The following is a 17,066-nucleotide window of genomic DNA, read 5'->3' as shown; positions in this document are numbered from 1 at the left end:
CCAATCATTTTGGTTGTCAGTTGCCTAGCAACTAAAGCTAGACCTGAGGACATATATCCATACTCGATCCGTGCTGATGAACAGTTAACCAAACACACTCAGAAAGCTGCAGAGTGTGCAGAACTGTACTTGTTTCCTGTTGATGTCCAACAAGAAACACTACTCTGCTGGTAAGTTTGCTGTAAAAGACAATAATTTATGGTTACATTAGACTAATATTAATGACTACAAATAGTCATTAATTAATTAATTTTTTTAATTTAACCTTTATATAAACAGGAAGATCCCACTGAGATTAAAAACCTCTTTTTAAGGGAGACCTGGGCCAGACAGGCATACAGAAATACAAATTATGTCAATTATATAAAAACACTATGAGCCACATCTTAATTGTGGATCAATGTTGAATGCATCATTAATATCAATTTAAAAAGAGGAGATCAAATCTGTGCCCATAATTCAAGATCCTCCTCTTCTTTCAGCTGCTCCCTTTAGTGCTCTCCACAGTGGATCATCTTCCTCTATCTCCTCCTATCCCAGCATCCTCGTCTATCACACCAGCCCTCTGCATGTCCTACATGCATGAACCTCCTCTGAGGCTTCCTCTTTTCTTGCCTGGCAGCTCCATCTTCATCATCCTTTGTCCACTATATCCACTCTCCCTCCTCTCCTACTATGAGCTGTTCCTTATTTCTCATCCTGTCCATCCTGCTCACTCCCAAAGAAAACACCTTCAGCTCTCCATTTTTTGTCAGTGCTGCATCATACGTGTCTCGGTGTCCTCTGTGTTGAATTAAAAATGTTAGAGCTGAAGCCCCAGCCTGAAACGGACCAAAAGTGCTGATCTCACCAAAGTCCTGGTGAAAAGAAACTGTCCATTCAGGATCAAGGAGGTTGTAGAAATGACTCCGTATCAGAGAATGTTTATCTCACTGCTGTTGTAAGACCTCAGCCCTGCTGTGTAAAGTGCCATGTGGTGCATGCAATGATCCAAGATGGAGTTTGTTTGTTTTCCTTTACTTGTTATTAAATGCTTAAATGTGTAACTGAACCGATCTACTCATATCTCATACTTTGTGTCTTGTAGTCCAGAGGGATGGACCTGGTGGAGATCTTGTCATTCTTATTCCAGCTCAGTTTCTCTAGTCTGGGCAGAGTGAGTGCAAAGCAGTTAGAATCTGTTTGACTTATTTATTCATTTTTTTAAATTGATTATTTTTACTGGGGTGTGTGCAAAAAGCAATATAACTTTGCTGTGATACGGTGGTCTCAGGTCTTCCTTTAACGTGCTGCCTGTGTGCCGTAGGATTACTCGGTGGAGGGTATGAGCGAGTCATTACTTACTTTTCTGCAGCACCTGCGAGAGTTTGGACTGGTGTTCCAAAGAAAGGTGAGCTACTGAGAAGAGTATTTCTATAGAAACGTGTGTGTGATATGTTTTGTTTTTTAAATTTTGTGTTAAAAAATCTTACTTTGTGTGCAACAAACAACCCAACTAGCTGTTCAAATGGTTCTAGGTTTAATGGTTGTGGCTTGATTTTACTTAACCAGTCGTTGTTCTCCTTTGGATTGGTTTTCTTTCTTTTGTAAATAAGAAAGTGTAGAATTATTAAAAACAGTAGAATCGTTCCTACTGTTTGACAAATGTGGGCATTTAGAGGGAAAAGGTTAAATACAGCTTACAATAAACACTTCAAACTGAAACTCGTGTGTTCTGGACTAGAGTATGTAAATATCAACACTTCACCGAGTTCATTTGATTCCTCAGAGGCATCCGACGGAAGACAAAACTGCTCAGTAGACCATTTAACACTTTATTACTTCTAGAAGGGAAATGCATCCTGCATGACACGTTGCCGTTGATCTCAAAATGGTGGTGTGCCCCTAACAGTTTTATTACAGAAGCTCTCTCATTCTAGTCTAAACAACAGTGTCTCAGTAAATTTCCACTAGAGATGGTCCCCTCTTATCTACATTTTCTACTCCCCAAGGACACACGGTCTCATGCCTTTATTTTTCAGGGCTGTGTCCACTTAATACTACACTATATAACTTTATAACACTTATTATTAATAAAAAGCATAGCATTATTGAAGCACTGCAAATTATTTAATCCCAACAAGTATAACATTGACAGAGCATTGCATGTGAGACGTATTTTGCTAGCTGCTACCGCAGTGCAAGTTAGTGCAGTTACGTAGTAGGGTTGGACTGGTTTGATTACGCTGTCACCACAAAGAGCTGTGGAAGGGAAATGACCTAAATGGTTGAAATCTGTATAGAGTTAGTTACTAGAACACTATCAGTAGTTAGAAGTCTGTTTTTGGTTGTTGTTTTTTTAATGCTTCCATCTTCTGCCATTTAGAGGAAGTCCAGGAGATATTATCCCACCAGGCTGGCAATCACTCTGGCTGCAGGAGTCACCAGCAGCTCCTCCGTCTCCAACCTGTCTTCCAGTCCTGGCACTGGAGATGCAGGTTTCATTGTGGTGGAAACCAATTATCGTATCTATGCCTACACAAGTATGTGTGAACACCTCAAGACATCTAGTCACTATGTAACTATTAATTAAGAGGGTGTCAGGATGGTTGAAGCTCAGTTGTGAACTGCATAGAATTTGATCCTGACTTCCTTTAACTGTTTTAATACACATTACGCAGCTATAGTCAGCACTAAAACCTACCAGCATTGTTCTGACTGTACAACGTTCAGACAGATGTGTCTGAGCTGGAGCCCAGATGTGGGATAAAGAGTGGAAGCAGGGCCCAGCAGCTAGTCTGGTTCTGTTCATAAACACAGAAGCATCTCTAATTGTTCATGTGATTTGCCCCTTTGTTTCATTTGAAAGGATGCACAGCTATCATACAAAACCTGTCCAGACTTGTGTTTGTGTGATTCTCACAGATTCAGAACTTCAGATTGCTCTGGTGGCTCTCTTCAGTGAAATGCTCTACCGCTTCCCCAATGTAGTTGTTGCTCAGCTGACAAGGGAGTCTGTGCAACAGGCTATCGCCAACGGGATCACTGCACAGCAGGTACTGCTGCACTGAGCTCACTTATACACTAAAAATTCAGTTCTCATCTTTTCCATCCTCTTTCAGTCCCCTGTTGTGATGGAGCCACAGCAAAAACACAAACTGTGAACATTAGACAGATTGGAACAAAAACAGAAAGTAACTAGAAAGTGCATTTTCTGAAGAAACTGCAGTGTGAATGCTTGAATCTGAATATATGAACTGAAAAGAATTAATTGCTGAATTTTAAGTTAAAAATGTTGAATGAGATGAAAAATACAGAAATTTTCACCTGAAAACAAAAGTGCTGAACTGCTAAAAGCTGACAAGCACAGAGAAGAAGTTGGAAAATAGCTAAAAATGTTTTAAATGTAAATTAGAAAAACCTAAAAAATGAGAAAAGACTATTTAGAGTCAGAAAACATCTGAATGAATATTAAAAGTTCATATTCTTTGAATCACTGAATGACTAAAATATGATCACTCCACTTGGATCCACACAGTTTTAAAGGTTTACATCTCTGAGCTTTGAAAGACACGCTGTTGGAAAGAGAAGAACGATGGCTTCATTTTGAGGGTAAAATGATGGCTGTAGGGCAAATACTGTGGACACAGCAGTTGTTGAAAGAGAAGTGTTCAAGATGAATCTTGGCAGAGTGAGAGAGAGCTCGTTAGGCAGGCAGGTGTGAGCCTGGTTGCTATAGTGACTGAGCCAGGGGCTCCATACACACACACACAGACATGCACCTCACTTTTGCTGCTTAAAATGAACAGAAAAGTTAGGCCGAAACAAATCGTTCCCAAATGAAAAGTACAGGTCCTATTGACGAAATTCCTTCACCGTGAGCGGCAGCAATGTCCAGTCTACCTAATTCTCAGTTTTCATGCCTGTGGAGTTTATTATATGGACGTGGTGACAGTGTAAAAACACCATGCTCTTCTGATTTTCAAACGAACCTTCTGAGCTATTTTAACATTAGAGTCTATGGAGGAGTTGGAGGGAGGAGGCTGTGCTTTGGTGACATTTATGAAAGAACCATAACACCTAGTACAATAGTAAACACATTGGATGAAAGAGGACAGCGATGGCTACGTTTTGAGGGTAAAATCATACCTGTAGAGCAAACACCGTGGACACAGCAGCAGTTTTAAAAAATATTTTCAGATTAATTTTTTTGCTCCTCTCACTCTAGCAGTTCAGCTGTCTCACTCTAGCCCCAACATTCCGTCCCATACACACCCATTATAAACTCTGAAACGGCTGAAAAAACATCATGAAACTTAAACTGGAACTGAAGAAAAAGTATAACAGATATTGAAAAGATAAATACAAGTTGAATAGTTGAATGTCTTGTCTTCGTTTTAAAGTTTGAATGGTGGCTCTATGTCAACGTATGTTGAAGTAGATACAGTTTGAAAATGAGTAAGTTGAATGAGGATTTGAAGGGTCTCCCCATTGAAATACATGGGAAATTTTTGTTGAAAAAAGTTGATTAAAATTAAAAATATAAATGTTAAAAATGAGAAAAATAGAAGCAGTCATGTCCAAAAGAAGAGGAATCTAACGGTGTTTGAATGGTTTTTCTAAGTTGAACGGTTTTGAAGGAGATAGACTACAAAAAACGTACGGAATATATAATAAAATATAACTAGAAAGTGCATTTTCTGAAGAAACTGCAGTGTGAATGCTTGAATCTGAATGTATGCACTGAAATGAATTAATTGCTGAATATTAAGCCAAAAATATTGAATGAGATGGAAAATACAGAGTTTTTAACCTGAAAACAAAAGTGCAGAACTTTTGAAAGCTTATGTTCACACAGAAGAAGCAGGAAAATAGCTGAAAATGTTTTAAATGTAAATTAGAAAAACCTAAGTAATGAGAAAAGAAAATTTAGAGTCAGAAAACATCTGAATGAATATTAAAAGTTCATATTCTTTGAATGACTGAATGACTAAAATGTGATCCCTCCACTTGGATCCACACAGTTTAAAAACTTTACATCTCTGAGCTTTGAAAGACACAGTGTTGGAAAGAGAAGAACGATGGCGACGTTTTGAGGGTAAAATGATGGCTGTAGACCAAACACTGTGGACACAGCAGCAGTTTAAAGAGAAGTGTTTAAGATGAATCTTGGCACAGTGAGAGACAGAGCTCGTTAGGCAGGCAGGTGTGAGCCTGGTTGCTATAGTGACTGCACCCATTGGCTCCATACACACGCACACAGACATGCACCTCACTTTTGCTGCTTAAAATGAACAGAAAAGTCAGGCCCAAACAAATCCTTCCCAAATGAAAAGTACAGGTCCTATTGATGAAATTCTTTCACCGTGAGCGGCAGCAATGTCCAGTCTACCTAATTCTCAGTTTTCATGCCTGTGGAGTTTATTATATGGACGTGGTGACAGTGTAAATACAACATGCTCTTCTGATTTTCAAACGAACCTTCTGAGCCATTTTAACATTAGAGTCTATGGAAGAGTTGGAGGGAGGAGGCTGTGCTTTGGTGACATTTATGAAAGAACCATAACACCTAGTACAATAGTAAACACATTGGATGAAAGAGGACAGCGATGGCTACGTTTTGAGGGTAAAATCATACATGTAGAGCAAACGCTGCTGACACAGCAGCAGTTTTAAAAAAGATTTTAAGATTAATTTTTTTGCTCCTCTCACTCTAGCAGTTGAGCTGTCTCACTCTAGCCCCAACATTCCGTCCCATACACACCCATTATAAACTCTGAAACGGGTGAAAAAACATCATGAAACTTAAACTGGAACTGAAGAAAAAGTATAATAGATATTGAAAAGATAAATACAAGTTGAATAGTTGAATGTCTTGTCTTCATTTTAAAGTTTGAATGGTGACTCTACGCCAATGTATGTGGAAGTAGATACAGTTTAAAGAGGAGTAAGTTGAAGGAGAATTTGAAGGGTCTCCCCATTGAAATACATGGGAAATTTTTGCTGAAAAAAGTTGAATAATTTTAAAAATATAAATGTTATAAATGAGAAAAATAGAAGCAGTCATGTCCAAAAGAAGAGGAATCTAACGGTGTTTGAATGGTTTTTCTAAGTTGAACGGTTTTGAAGGAGATAGCGTACAAAAAACGTACAGAATAGATAATAATAAAATAGAACTAGAAAGTGCATTTTCTGAAGAAACTGCAGTGTGAATGCTTGAATCTGAATGTATGCACTGAAATGAATTAATTGCTGAATATTAAGTCAAAAATATTGAATGAGATGGAAAATACACAGTTTTTAACCTGAAAACAAAAGTGCAGAACTTTTGAAAGCTGATGTTCACACAGAAGAAGCTGGAAAATAGCTGAAAATGTTTTAAATGTAAATTAGAAAAACCTAAGTAATGAGAAAAGAAAATTAGAGTTAGAAAATATCTGAATGAATATTAAAAGTTCATATTCTTTGAATCACTGAATGACTAGAATGTGATCCCTCCACTTGGATCCACACAGTTTAAAAAGTTTAAATCTCTGAGCTTTGAAAGACACTGTGTTGTAAAGAGAACAACGATGGCTTCGTTTTGAGGGTAAAATGATGGCTGTAGAGCAAACACTGTGGACACAGCAGCAGTTGAAAGAGAAGTGTTTAAGATGATTCTTGGCAGAGTGAGAGACAGAGCTCGTTAGGCAGGCAGGTGTGAGCCTGGTTGCTATAGTGACTGCACCCATTGGCTCCATACACACGCACACAGACATGCACCTCACTTTTGCTGCTTAAAATGAACAGAAAAGTCAGGCCGAAACAAATCACTCCCAAATGAAAAGTACAGGTCCTATTGACAAAATTCTTTCACCGTGAGCGACAGCAATGTCCAGTCTACCTAATTCTCAGTTTTCATGCTTGTGGAGTTTATTATATGGACGTGGTGACAGTGGAAAGACAGCCTGTACTTCTGATTTTCAAACGAACCTTCTGAGCCATTTTAACATTAGAGTCTATGGAGGAGTTGGAGGGAGGAGGCTGTGCATTGGTGACATTTATGAAAGAACCATAACACCTAGTACAATAGTAAACACATTGGATGAAAGAGGACAGCGATGGCTACGTTTTGAGGGTAAAATCAGACCTGTAGACCAAACACCGTGGACACAGCAGCAGTTTTAAAAAATATTTTAAGATTAATTTTTTTCGCTCCTCTCACTCTAGCAGTTGAGCTGTCTCACTCTAGCCCCAACATTCCGTCCCATACACACCCATTATAAACTCTGAAACGGCTGAAAAAACATCATGAAACTTAAACTGGAACTGAAGAAAAAGTATAACAGATATTGAAAAGATAAATACAAGTTGAATAGTTGAATGTCTTGTCTTCGTTTTAAAGTTTGAATGGTGGCTCTATGTCAACGTATGTTAAAGTAGATACAGTTTAAAAATGAGTAAGTTGAATGAGGATTTGAAGGGTCTCCCCATTGAAATACATGGGAAATTTTTGTTGAAAAAAGTTAAATAAAATTAAAAATATAAATGTTAAAAATAAGAAAAATAGAAGCAGTCATGTCCAAAAGAAGAGGAATCTAATGGCGTTTGAATGGTTTTTCTAAGTTGATCGGTTTTGAAGGAGTAGTAGTACAAAAAACGTACGGAATATATAAAAATAATAAAATAGAAGAACTAGAAAGTGCATTTTCTGAAGAAACTGCAGTGTGAATGCTTGAATCTGAATATATGCACTGAAATGAATTAATTGCTGAATTTTAAGTTAAAAATGTTGAATGAGATGAAAAATACAGAAATTTGTACCTGAAAACAAAAAAGCTGAACTGTTAAAAGCTGACAACCACAGAGAAGAAGTTGGAAAAGAGCTGAAAATGTTTTAAATGTAAATTAGAAAAACATAAGAAATGACAAAAGACTATTTAGAGTCAGAAAACATCTGAATGAATATTAAAAGTTCATATTCTTTGAATCACTGAATGACTAAAATGTGATCCCTCCACTTGGATCCACACAGTTTAAAAACTTTACATATCTGAGCTTTGAAAGACACTCTGTTGGAAAGAGAACAACGATGGTGACGTTTTGAGGGTAAAATGATGGCTGTAGACCAAACACTGTGGACACAGCAGCAGTTGAAAGAGAAGTGTTTAAGATGAATCTTGGCACAGTGAGAGACAGAGCTCATTAGGCAGGCAGGTGTGAGCCTGGTTGCTATAGTAACTGCACCCAGTGGCTCCATACACACGCGCACAGACATGCACCTCACTTTTGCTGCTTAAAATGAATAGAAAAGTCAGGTCGAAACAAATCGCTCCCAAATGAAAAGTACAGGTCCTATTGACAAAATTCTTTCACCGTGAGCGACAGCAATGTCCAGTCTACCTAATTCTCAGTTTTCATGCTTGTGGAGTTTATTATATGGACGTGGTGACAGTGTAAAGACAGCCTGTACTTCTGGTTTTCAAACGAACCTTCTGAGCCATTTTAACATTAGAGTCTATGGAGGAGTTGGAGGGAGGAGGCTGTGCATTGGTGACATTTATGAAAGAACCATAACACCTAGTACAATAGTAAACACATTGGATGAAAGAGGACAGCGATGGCTACGTTTTGAGGGTAAAATCATACCTGTAGACCAAACACCGTGGACACAGCAGCAGTTTTAAAAAATATTTTAAGATTAATTTTTTTGCTCCTCTCACTCTAGCAGTTGAGCTGTCTCACTCTAGCCCCAACATTCCGTCCCATACACACCCATTATAAACTCTGAAACGGCTGAAAAAACATCATGAAACTTAAACTGGAACTGAAGAAAAAGTATAATAGATATTGAAAAGATAAATACAAGTTGAATAGTTGAATGTCTTGTCTTCGTTTTAAAGTTTGAATGGTGGCTCTATGTCAATGTATGTGGAAGTAGATACAGTTTAAAGAGGAGTAAGTTGAATGAGGATTTGAAGGGTCTCCCCATTGAAATACATGGGAAATTTTTGTTGAAAAAAGTTGAATAAAATTAAAAATATAAATGTTAAAAATGAGAAAAATACAAGCAGTCATGTCCAAAAGAAGAGGAATCTAACGGTGTTTGAATGGTTTTTCTAAGTTGAACGGTTTTGAAGGAGATATAGTACAAAAAACGTACGGAATATATAATAAAATATAATAATAACTAGAAAGTGCATTTTCTGAAGAAACTGCAGTGTGAATGCTTGAATCTGAATGTATGCGCTGAAATGAATTAATTGCTGAATTTTAAGTTAAAAATGTTGAATGAGATGAAAAATACAGAAATTTGCACCTGAAAACAAAAAAGCTGAACTGCTAAAAGCTGACAAGCACAGAGAAGAAGTTGGAAAAGAGCTGAAAATGTTTTAAATGTAAATTAGAAAAACATAAGAAATGACAAAAGACTATTTAGAGTCAGAAAACATCTGAATGAATATTAAAAGTTCATATTCTTTGAATCACTGAATGACTAAAATGTGATCCCTCCACTTGGATCCACACAGTTTTAAGGGTTTACATCTCTGAGCTTTGAAAGACACTGTGTTGGAAAGAGAAGAACGATGGCGACGTTTTGAGGGTAAAATGATGGCTGTAGAGCAAACACTGTGGACACAGCAGCAGTTGAAAGAGAAGTGTTTAAGATGAATCTTGGCAGAGTGAGAGACAGAGCTCGTTAGGCAGGCAGATGTGAGCCTGGTTGCTATAGTGACTGCACCCAATGGCTCCATACACACGCACAGACATGCACCTCACTTTTGCTGCTTAAAATGAACAGAAAAGTCAGGTCGAAACAAATCGTTCCCAAATGAAAAGTACAGGTCCTATTGACGAAATTCTTTCACCGTGAGCGGCAGCAATGTCCAGTCTACCTAATTCTCAGTTTTCATGCCTGTGGAGTTTATTATATGGACGTGGTGACAGTGTAAAAACACCATGCTCTTCTGATTTTCAAACGAACCTTCTGAGCCATTTTAACATTAGAGTCTATGGAGGAGTTGGAGGGAGGAGGCTGTGCTTTGGTGACATTTATGAAAGAACCATAACACCTAGTACAATAGTAAACACATTGGATGAAAGAGGACAGCGATGGCTACGTTTTGAGGGTAAAATCAGACCAGTAGAGCAAACGCTGCGGACACAGCAGCAGTTTTAAAAAATATTTTAAGATTAATTTTTTCACTCCTCTCACTCTGGCAGTTGAGCTGTCTCACTCTAGCCCCAACATTCCGTCCCATACACACCCATTATAAACTCTGAAACGGGTGAAAAAACATCATGAAACTTAAACTGGAACTGAAGAAAAAGTATAACAGATATTGAAAAGATAAATACAAGTTGAATAGTTGAATGTCTTGTCTTCGTTTTAAAGTTTGAATGGTGGCTCTAGGTCAATGTATGTGGAAGTAGTAGAAGTTTAAAAATGAGTAAGTTGAATGATGATTTGAAGGGTCTCCCCATTGAAATACATGGGAAATTTTTGGTGAAAAAAGTTGAATAAAATTAAAAATATAAATGTTAAAAATGAGAAAAATAGAAGCAGTCATGTCCAAAAGAAGAGGAATCTAACGGTGTTTAAATGGTTTTTCTAAGTTGAGCGGTTTTGAAAGAGTAGGAGTACAAAAAACGTACGGAATAGATAATAATAAAATAGAATAATAAAGATTAGAAGAACAATACTGTGAATGCTTTTACAAGCATTCACACTAACTAGAAAGTGCATTTTCTGAAGAAACTGCAGTGTGAATGCTTGAATCTGAATGTATGCACTGAAATGAATTAATTGCTGAATTTTGAGTTAAAAATAAAAATGTTGAATCAGCTGGAAAATGCAGATTTATTAAACTGAAAACAAAAGTGCAGAACTTTTGAAAGCTGATGTTCACACAGAAGAAGTTGGAAAATAGCTGAAAAGTTTTTAAATTAAAATTTGGAAAACCTAAGAAATGAGAACAGAAAATTTAGAGTCAGAAAACACCTGAATGAATATTAAAAGTTCATATTCTTTGAATCACTGAATGACTAAAGTGTAATCCCTACACTTGGATCCACACACTTTTAAAGGTTTACATCTCTGAGCTTTGAAAGACATGCTGTTGGAAAGAGAAGAACGATGGCTTCGTTTTGAGGGTAAAATGATGGCTGTAGAGCAAACACTGTGGACACAGCAGCAGTTGAAAGAGAAGTGTTTAAGATGAATCTTGGCACAGTGAGAGACAGAGCTCGTTAGGCAGGCAGGTGTGAGCCTGGTTGCTATAGTGACTGAGCCAGGGGCTCCATACACACGCACACAGACATGCACCTCACTTTTGCTGCTTAAAATGAACAGAAAAGTCAGGTCGAAACAAATTCCTCCCAAATGAAAAGTACAGGTCCTATTGACGAAATTCTTTCACCGTGAGCAACAGCAATGTCCAGTCTACCTAATTCTCAGTTTTCATGCCTGTGGAGTTTATTATATGGACGTGGTGACAGTGTAAAAACACCATGCTCTTCCGATTTTCAAACGAACCTTCTGAGCCATTTTAACATTAGAGTCTATGGAGGAGTTGGAGGGAGGAGGCTGTGCTTTGGTGACATTTATGAAAGAACCATAACACCTAGTACAATAGTAAACACATTGGATGAAAGAGGACAGCGATGGCTACGTTTTGAGGGTAAAATCATACCTGTAGAGCAAACGCTGCTGACACAGCAGCAGTTTTAAAAAATATTTTAAGATTAATTTTTTTGCTCCTCTCACTCTAGCAGTTCAGCTGTCTCACTCTAGCCCCAACATTCCGTCCCATACACACCCATTATAAACTCTGAAACGGCTGAAAAAACATCATGAAACTTAAACTGGAACTGAAGAAAAAGTATAACAGATATTGAAAAGATAAATACAAGTTGAATAGTTGAATGTCTTGTCTTCGTTTTAAAGTTTGAATGGTAGCTCTATGTCAACGTATGTTGAAGTAGATACAGTTTGAAAATGAGTAAGTTGAATGAGGATTTGAAGGGTCTCCCCATTGAAATACATGGGAAATTTTTGTTGAAAAAAGTTGAATAAAATTAAAAATATAAATGTTAAAAATGAGAAAAGTAGAAGCAGTCATGTCCTAAAGAAGAGGAATCTAACGGTGTTTGAATGGTTTTTCTAAGTTGAACGGTTTTGAAGGAGATACAGTACAAAAAACGTACGGAATATATAATAAAATATAATAATAATAATAACTAGAAAGTGCATTTTCTGAAGAAACTGCAGTGTGAATGCTTGAATCTGAATATATGCACTGAAAAGAATTAATTGCTGAATTTTAAGTTAAAAATGTTGAATGAGATGAAAAATACAGAAATTTTCACCTGAAAACAAAAGTGCTGAACTGCTAAAAGCTGAAATCCACACAGAAGAAGTTGGAAAAGAGCTGAAAATGTTTTAAATGTAAATTAGAAAAACCTAAGTAATGAGAAAAGACTATTTAGAGTCAGAAAACATCTGAATGAATATTAAAAGTTCATATTCTTTGAATCACTGAATGACTAAAATATGATCACTCCACTTGGATCCACACAGTTTTAAAGGTTTACATCTCTGAGCTTTGAAAGACACGCTGTTGGAAAGAGAAGAACGATGGCTTCATTTTGAGGGTAAAATGATGGCTGTAGGGCAAATACTGTGGACACAGCAGCTGTTGAAAGAGAAGTGTTCAAGATGAATCTTGGCAGAGTGAGAGAGAGCTCGTTAGGCAGGCAGGTGTGAGCCTGGTTGCTATAGTGACTGAGCCAGGGGCTCCATACACACGCACACAGACATGCACCTCACTTTTGCTGCTTAAAATGAACAGAAAAGTCAGGCCGAAACAAATCGCTCCCAAATGAAAAGTACAGGTCCTATTGACGAAATTCCTTCACCGTGAGCGGCAGCAATGTCCAGTCTACCTAATTCTCAGTTTTCATGCCTGTGGAGTTTATTATATGGACGTGGTGACAGTGTAAAAACACCATGCTCTTCTGATTTTCAAACGAACCTTCTGAGCCATTTTAACATTAGAGTCTATGGAGGAGTTGGAGGGAGGAGGCTGTGCTTTGGTGACATTTATGAAAGAACCATAACACCTAGTACAATAGTAAACACATTGGATGAAAGAGGACAGCGATGGCTACGTTTTGAGGGTAAAATCATACCTGTAGACCAAACACCGTGGACACAGCAGCAGTTTTAAAAAATATTTTCAGATTAATTTTTTCGCTCCTCTCACTCTAGCAGTTGAGCCTTCTCACTCTAGCCCCAACATTCCGTCCCATACACACCCATTATAAACTCTGAAACGGCTGAAAAAACATCATGAAACTTAAACTGGAACTGAAGAAAAAGTATAACAGATATTGAAAAGATAAATACAAGTTGAATAGTTGAATGTCTTGTCTTCGTTTTAAAGTTTGAATGGTGGCTCTATGTCAACCTATGTTGAAGTAGATACAGTTTGAAAATGAGTAAGTTGAATGAGGATTTGAAGGTTCTCCCCATTGAAATACATGGGAAATTTTTGTTGAAAAAAGTTGAATAAAATTAAAAATATAAATGTTAAAAATGAGAAAAATAGAAGCAGTCATGTCCAAAAGAAGAGGAATCTAACGGTGTTTGAATGGTTTTTCTAAGTTGAACGGTTTTGAAGGAGATACAGTACAAAAAACGTACGGAATATATAATAAAATATAATAATAATAATAAAGATTAGAAGAACAATACTGTGAATGCTTTTACAAGCATTCACACTAATAAAGATTAGAAGAACAATACTGTGAATGCTTTTACAAGCATTCACACTAATAAAGATTAGAAGAACAATACTGTGAATGCTTTTACAAGCATTCACACTAATAATAACTAGAAAGTGCATTTTCTGAAGAAACTGCAGTGTGAATGCTTGAATCTGAATGTATGCACTGAAATGAATTAATTGCTGAATATTAAGCCAAAAATATTGAATGAGATGGAAAATACAGAGTTTTTAACCTGAAAACAAAAGTGCAGAACTTTTGAAAGCTTATGTTCACACAGAAGAAGCTGGAAAATAGCTGAAAATGTTTTAAATGTAAATTAGAAAAACCTAAGTAATGAGAAAAGAAAATTAGAGTTAGAAAATATCTGAATGAATATTAAAAGTTCATATTCTTTGAATCACTGAATAACTAGAATGTGATCCCTCCACTTGGATCCACACAGTTTAAAAAGTTTAAATCTCTGAGCTTTGACAGACACTGTGTTGTAAAGAGAACAACGATGGCTTCGTTTTGAGGGTAAAATGATGGCTGTTGAGCAAACACTGTGTACACAGCAGCAGTTGAAAGAGAAGTGTTTAAGATGATTCTTGGCACAGTGAGAGACAGAGCTCATTAGGCAGGCAGGTGTGAGCCTGGTTGCTATAGTGACTGCACCCATTGGCTCCATACACACGCACACAGACATGCACCTCACTTTTGCTGCTTAAAATGAACAGAAAAGTCAGCCCCAAACAAATCGTTCCCAAATGAAAAGTACAAGTCCTTTTGACGAAATTCTTTCACCGTGAGCGGCAGCAATGTCCAGTCTACCTAATTCTCAGTTTTCATGCCTGTGGAGTTTATTATATGGACGTGGTGACAGTGTAAAAACACCATGCTCTTCTGATTTTCAAACAAACCTTCTGAGCCATTTTAACATTGGAGTCTATGGAGGAGTTGGAGGGAGGAGGCTGTGCTTTGGTGACATTTATGAAAGAACCATAACACCTAGTACAATAGTAAACACATTGGATGAAAGAGGACAGCGATGGCTACGTTTTGGGGGTAAAATCAGACCAGTAGAGCAAACGCTGCGGACACAGCAGCAGTTTTAAAAAATATTTTAAGATTAATTTTTTTGCTCCTCTCACTCTAGCAGTTGAGCTGTCTCACTCTAGCCCCAACATTCCGTCCCATACACACCCATTATAAACTCTGAAATGGCTGAAAAAACATCATGAAACTTAAACTGGAACTGAAGAAAAAGTATAACAGATATTGAAAAGATAAATACAAGTTGAATAGTTGAATGTCTTGTCTTCGTTTTAAAGTTTGAATGGTGGCTCTATGTCAACGTATGTTGAAGTAGATACAGTTTGAAAATGAGTAAGTTGAATGAGGATTTGAAGGGTCTCCCCATTGAAATACATGGGAAATTTTTGTTGAAAAAAGTTGAATAAAATTAAAAATATAAATGTTATAAATGAGAAAAATAGAAGCAGTCATGTCCAAAAGAAGTGGAATCTAACGGTGTTTGAATGGTTTTTCTAAGTTGAACGGTTTTGAAGGAGTAGGACTACAAAAAACGTACGGAAGAATAAAATATAATAACTAGAAAGTGCATTTTCTGAAGAAACTGCAGTGTGAATGCTTGAATCTGAATATATGCACTGAAAAGAATTAATTGCTGAATTTTAAGTTAAAAATGTTGAATGAGATGAAAAATACAGAAATTTGCACCTGAAAACAAAAGTGCTGAACTGCTAAAAGCTGACAAGCACAGAGAAGAAGTTGGAAAATAGCTGAAAAGTTTTTAAATTAAAATTTGGAAAACCTAAGAAATGAGAACAGAAAATTTAGAGTCAGAAAACATCTGAATGAATATTAAAAGTTCATATTCTTTGAATCACTGAATGACTAAAGTGTAATCCCTCCACTTGGATCCACACACTTTTAAAGGTTTACATCTCTGAGCTTTGAAAGACATGCTGTTGGAAAGAGAAGAACGATGGCTTCGTTTTGAGGGTAAAATGATGGCTGTAGAGCAAACACTGTGGACACAGCAGCAGTTTAAAGAGAAGTGTTTAAGATGAATCTTGGCACAGTGAGAGAGAGAGAGCTCGTTAGGCAGGCAGGTGTGAGCCTGGTTGCTATAGTGACTGCACCCAGTGGCTCCATACACACGCACACAGACATGCACCTCACTTTTGCTGCTTAAAATGAACAGAAAAGTCAGGTCGAAACAAATCGCTCCCAAATGAAAAGTACAGGTCCTATTGACGAAATTCTTTCACCGTGAGCGACAGCAATGTCCAGTCTACCTAATTCTCAGTTTTCATGCCTGTGGAGTTTATTATATGGACGTGGTGACAGTGTAAAAACACCATGCTCTTCTGCTTTTCAAACGAACCTTCTGAGCCATTTTAACATTAGAGTCTATGGAGGAGTTGGAGGGAGGAGGCTGTGCATTGGTGACATTTATGAAAGAACCATAACACCTAGTACAATAGTAAACACATTGGATGAAAGAGGACAGCGATGGCTACGTTTTGAGGGTAAAATCATACCTGTAGAGCAGACGCTGTGGACACAGCGGCAGTTTTAAAAAATATTTTAAGATTAATTTTTTCGCTCCTCTCACTCTAGCAGTTCAGCTGTCTCACTCTAGCCCCAACATTCCGTCCCATACACACCCATTATAAACTCTGAAACGGGTGAAAAAACATCATGAAACTTAAACTGGAACTGAAGAAAAAGTATAAGAGATATTGAAAAGATAAATACAAGTTGAATAGTTGAATGTCTTGTCTTCGATTTAAAGTTTGAATGGTGGCTCTACGTCAATGTATGTCGAAGTAGTAGGAGTTTAAAATGAGTAAGTTGAATGATGATTTGAAGGGTCTCCCCATTGAAATACATGGGAAATTTTTGTTGAAAAAAGTTGAATAAAATTAAAAATATAAATGTTAAAAATGAGAAAAATAGAAGCAGTCATGTCCAAAAGAAGAGGAATCTAACGGTGTTTGAATGGTTTTTCTAAGTTGAACGGTTTTGAAGGAGTAGGAGTACAAAAAACGTACGGAATAGATAATAATAAAATAGAATAATAAAGATTAGAAGAACAATACTGTGAATGCTTTTACAAGCATTCACACTAATAATAAAGACTAGAAAGTGCATTTTCTGAAGAAACTGCAGTGTGAATGCTTGAATCTGAATGTATGCGCTGAAATGAATTAATTGCTGAATTTTAAGTTAAAAATGTTGAATGAGATGAAAAATACAGAAATTTGCACCTGAAAACAAAAAAGCTGAACTGCTAAAAGCTGACAAGCACA

The 17,066-nt window shown here is 37.0% G+C and overlaps 1 protein-coding gene across 1 annotated transcript in view; it reads left to right on the top strand.

Annotated features, from left to right (window-relative positions):
• Positions 1-17,066, top strand: part of gtf2h4 (general transcription factor IIH, polypeptide 4) — a 29,946-nt gene that overhangs the window by 5,679 nt on the left and 7,201 nt on the right. Inside the window, exons 7-10 of the mRNA XM_005463611.4 lie at positions 1,088-1,156; positions 1,307-1,390; positions 2,366-2,522; positions 2,905-3,035. Coding sequence (XP_005463668.1) covers positions 1,088-1,156; positions 1,307-1,390; positions 2,366-2,522; positions 2,905-3,035 — 441 coding nt within the window. The remainder of the gene's footprint in view (positions 1-1,087; positions 1,157-1,306; positions 1,391-2,365; positions 2,523-2,904; positions 3,036-17,066) is intronic.

The sequence above is a fragment of the Oreochromis niloticus genome, linkage group LG22 (genome assembly GCF_001858045.2).
Source record: "Oreochromis niloticus isolate F11D_XX linkage group LG22, O_niloticus_UMD_NMBU, whole genome shotgun sequence".
Taxonomy (NCBI): domain Eukaryota; kingdom Metazoa; phylum Chordata; class Actinopteri; order Cichliformes; family Cichlidae; genus Oreochromis; species Oreochromis niloticus.
Note: the sequence above shows the minus strand (reverse complement) of the source record. Positions and strands in the feature narration are given on the sequence as shown.